The sequence below is a fragment of the Palaemon carinicauda genome, chromosome 9, assembly GCF_036898095.1.
Source record: "Palaemon carinicauda isolate YSFRI2023 chromosome 9, ASM3689809v2, whole genome shotgun sequence".
NCBI classification, from domain to species: domain Eukaryota; kingdom Metazoa; phylum Arthropoda; class Malacostraca; order Decapoda; family Palaemonidae; genus Palaemon; species Palaemon carinicauda.
Genome location: NC_090733.1, coordinates 141,745,208 through 141,749,748, shown reverse-complemented (window position 1 = coordinate 141,749,748; position 4,541 = coordinate 141,745,208). Strand labels below are relative to the sequence as shown.

The following is a 4,541-nucleotide window of genomic DNA, read 5'->3' as shown; positions in this document are numbered from 1 at the left end:
TTGTTTGTGCCATTACAAAATCAACGATGCGAACACAAACACGAATATTCTCCAACGTTTGCTCTCCACGGTACATATAAACATAAATGTAATTCACTCATTACATCGGAATTTACAATAAAGCACTCAACTCTAGTCCGTATATTATTCATTCGCAAAAAAGCACTCCGTACATTATTCATTTACAAAATAAAGCACAATAACAATCGAAATATTTCCATTTCACTCGTCGTAAGTCATTTCTTGAAGTGCGAGAGAGTATAAACACCAATAAACATAAAGAATTAAAAGAAAGAATGAAAGGGGGAAGAAATTGCAGCCGAGTGACATGGCCAGTGACAACTAACGCCGACATTAAATCGTTTTGTGGGTGATGTGTGGCTGGATATGATCCGTGGAAATTGATTTGACCGACCCGTCTTAAGCCATGATATTAACGCCTGGGAAGAGGGGATGTCGATAATAGGATGGATTTAGTGCGTAAGGGAGGGGTGACCGTGTAGGGGAGGGGTGTCTATGCAGGGGAGGGGTGTCTGTGTAGGGGAGGGGTGTCTGTGAAGGGGAGGGGTGTCTGTGCAGGAAAGGGGTGTCTCTGAAAGGGAGGAGTGTCTGTGTAGGTGAGGGGTGTCTGTGTAGGGAAGGGATATCTGTGCAGGGAAAGGGTGTCTGTGTAGGTGAGGGGTGTCTGTGTAGGGGTTGGTGTATGTGTAGGGGAGGGGTGTCTGTGTAGATGAAGGATTTCTGAGTAGGGGAGGGGTGTCTGAGTAGGGGAGGGGTGTCTGTGTAGGGGAGGGGTGTCTGTGTAGGGAAGGGATGTCTGTGCAGGGAAGGGGTGTCTGTGTAGATGAAGGATTTCTGAGTAGGGGAGGGGTGTCTGTGTAGGGGAGGGGTGACCGTGTAAGGGAGGGGTGTCTATGCAGGGGAGGGGTGTCTGTGTAGGGGAGGGGTGTCTGTGAAGGGGAGGGGTGTCTGTGTAGGGGAGTGGTGTCTGTGAAGGGGAGGGGTGTCTGTGTAGATGAGGGGTGTCTGTGTAAGGAAGGGGTGTTTGTGTAGGGAAGGGATGTCTGTGCAGGGAAGGTGTGTCTGTGCAGGAGAGGGGTGTATGTGTAGGGAAGGGGTGTTTGTGTAGGGAAGGGATGTTTGTGCAGGAAAGGGGTGTCTCTGAAAGGGACGAGTGTATGTGTAGGTGATGGGTGTCTGTGTAGGGAAGGGATATCTGTGCAGGGAAGGGGTCTGTGTAGGTGAGGGGTGTCTGTGTAGGGGTTGGTGTATGTGTAGGGGAGGGGTGTCTGTGTAGATGAAGGATTTCTGAGTAGGGGAGGGGTGTCTGTGTAGGGGAGGGGTGTCTGTGTAGGGAAGGGATGTCTGTGCAGGGAAGGGGTGTCTGTGTAGATGAAGGATTTCTGAGTAGGGGAGGGGTGTCTGTGTAGGGAAGGGATGTCTGTGCAGGGAAGGGGTGTCTGTGTAGATGAAGGATTTCTGAGTAGGGGAGGGGTGTCTGTGTAGGGGAGGGGTGTCTATGTAAGGAAGGGGTGTCTGTGTAGGGAAGGGATGTCTGTGCAGGGAAGGGGTGTCTGTGTAGGTGAGAGGTGTCTGTGTAGGTGAGGGGTGTCTGTGTAGGGGTTGGTGTATGTGTAGGTGAGGGGTGTCTGTGTAGATGAAGGATTTCTGAGTATGGGAGGGGTGTCTGTGTAGGGGAGGGGTGTCTGTGTAGGGAAGGAGTGTCTGTGTAGGAGAGGGATGTCTGTGAAGGTGAGGGATGTCTGTGTAGGTGAGGGGTTTCTGTGTAAAGGTGGGGTGTCTGTGTAGGAGAGGGGTGTCTGTGTAGGGGAGGGGTGTCTGTAAAGGGGGGGGGGGGGGCAGAATTTCTGAGGGTGGTCAAGAAAGTAGGATATGATTACCGAACACAAATTTTCGGTTAAAAATCTTTTAAAGAATCGTCTAACTTATTCCAGAATAAAAATTGATTTTGAGAAAGTAAAAAAAAAAAACAGAAAAAAAAACGTTTTCGCACTTGTGCTTGTTAATATTTCGTTTATCAACCATTCTATAAATAGTCGGTTTCAATTAATTCTGTGATTTCTTGAAAGATGATTTAAATTCGTGTTCAACTAATTCAATGAGATGGAGGCTCTTTACCAACAAACTCTTAAATGAATTTCAGTGATAAGGAATTTAACACCAATAAATCTATGTTGTTGTTTTATTGATATACACAAATTTCATGCACACACACACACACACGAAAAGGGAACAGTTTTATTTCCTAATAAGCCTTCAAGATAAAATTGCTGGTCCAAGCAAATGCTGGTACCCTAACTAAAAAAAAAAAAAAAAAAAAAAAAAAAAAAAAAAAAAAAAAAAAAAAAAAAAAAAAAAAAAAAATTACAAATTACAATACTATCAATTATAAAAAAATGTTGAACAATTTCGTGTCTGAAATGTTTTTTTTTTTTTCATTTCAGACTCATTGAAATTATTTAAATAATACGCTCTTGCAAATAACTGACGTCAGGCTACAAAAATATCTAAAAGATATTATCGATATACCATAATTAGTCTCTAAAACACATCAACACTGAATTATTATCGCTAAAAGATTAAATTTTATACCAATTGACGGGTAAGACAAATTTGTGCATCAATATCTTATAAATATAAAATTGCATATCTAAAGATATTATGAATGTCAAGTTCTTTATAATACAGAAAACTATTTTTCCTACATTCAAAATAGATAAAAATGATGATAGGATCATTTATCTTACAAAAATACAGAGATTAGTATACGAAAAATTGCCTTATCTTCTAAATGTAGGTTTTATTTATCTTTCCGCTGTAATGCAGAGAATCGTTTATAATCTCGCAAAATATTTCCGCTGTTAAGTAAAAGTAAATTGGCAAAACACACAGTTACACGTTCCGGTGTGTGTGTATGTGTGTGTGCGCGAGTTGAATAAGAAATACCACGTAGAATATATAAGCCCGCATACCACCTTGTTGTTGCAGGATCATATAAAACATATCCAATCTCTTAACTGTCCTCGCTAGTAGCTATCTAGTCCCCATTAGCAGCCCAAAACGGCTTATAAATCCCGTCCGCTGACACCGCCATTATCCCCCCCCCTCCCCCCGAAAAGAAAATAGCGGAGCATATTATTTCCGCCAGCGCCAACTTAATGATTCTCTCCGGCAGCAGCGCTCGACTCAAAATGGATATTTCCTCTTTGATGGGGTTCCGCCATTCTTTCAAAGGCATTCGTCGTTGTTTTGCCAGGTAACGAGTCCCATCCATCTTGCGAGGGTGCGAAGAAGTCTAATACCCTATTGGGTTTTTTACTATCTCTTTTGAAGTCATCGATCCTGCGCAGAGATCTGAGCTCTGATAAGACAGGTGTATAGCAATCAAGTCGAACTATCTGGGTAGCTAATGCGATAACACTTTCCGAGTCATGTTTATTCCACTTCCTTTGAAATCCTCGAGGCTGATTGTCTCAGGAAAAGCAGCATTTGTTAACAGACGCCCTTCACGACCCCAAGAGTCATCCAAGAATATCGCTATACTTGCAAGTGTCGATCAAACTCGTGTCGTATATATTTATATCGAGCAAATTGCCGAACGCCATGTATTAAACTCAAAGATTCCAATTCGGCGATGATCTATTGCCAGAATCATCAGCGGACATGCAATAACTCCGAAGGAGATCAGCGTGAAGTGCTGCTTGTTACGAATGAAATTGCTGGAGGTCACGCTATGCTCCTTCCCTCCCCCCATCCCCCAAAAACGTCTATTCGACGTCACTCTGGATTTCCAGTCATGGAACAACACTAAAATTAGTGTTCTTAACAACATAAATGTGATACAACGCGAGTCAAAGTAAGTGTGGTGCAGCCCAAAGTCTTTACATTCTTTACAGCTTCTCCTCTGTCCTCATACACTTGACTACACTGACATTACCAAACAATTCCTCTTCGCCCAAGGGGTTAACTACTGCACTGTAATTGTTCAGTGGCTACTTTCCTCTTGGTAAGGGTAGAAGAGACTCTTTTGCTATGGTAAGCAGCTCTTCTAGGAGAAGGACACTCCAAAATCAAACCATTGTTCTCTAGTCTTGGGTAGTGCCATAGCCTCTGTAACAGGGTCTTCCACTGTCTTGGGTTAGAGTTCTCTTGCTTGAGGGTACACGCAGGCACACTATTCTCTCTAATTTCTCTTCCACTTGTTTTGTTAAAGTTTTTATAGGAAATATTTATTTTAATGTTTCCTTTCCTCACTGGGCTATTTTCCCTGTTGGGGCCCACAGGCTTATAGCATCCTGCTTTTCCAACTAGGGTTGTAGCTTAGCAAGTAGTAATAATAATAATAATAACATGCTCCACTCATATGCATCGTGATTGGCCACCACTCAAATGGTCTTAACCCTGCCGTGGCTCGCCTCGCTCGCAAATAAACATGAAACATAGTCTCATTGCTCCTCTATCTGGCAAGTGGTACACAGGAGCGCAACGGCTGCTTAGGTTACTATCCAAGTATCATAATT

The 4,541-nt window shown here is 43.1% G+C and overlaps 1 protein-coding gene across 1 annotated transcript in view; it reads right to left on the bottom strand.

The window, feature by feature from the left end:
* Window positions 1-514: 514 nt before the first annotated feature.
* The window catches only part of LOC137646671 (uncharacterized), a 5,435-nt gene continuing 1,408 nt past the window's right edge, over window positions 515-4,541 (bottom strand). The window contains exon 2 of the mRNA XM_068379777.1: window positions 515-1,839. Coding sequence (XP_068235878.1) covers window positions 515-1,839 — 1,325 coding nt within the window. The remainder of the gene's footprint in view (window positions 1,840-4,541) is intronic.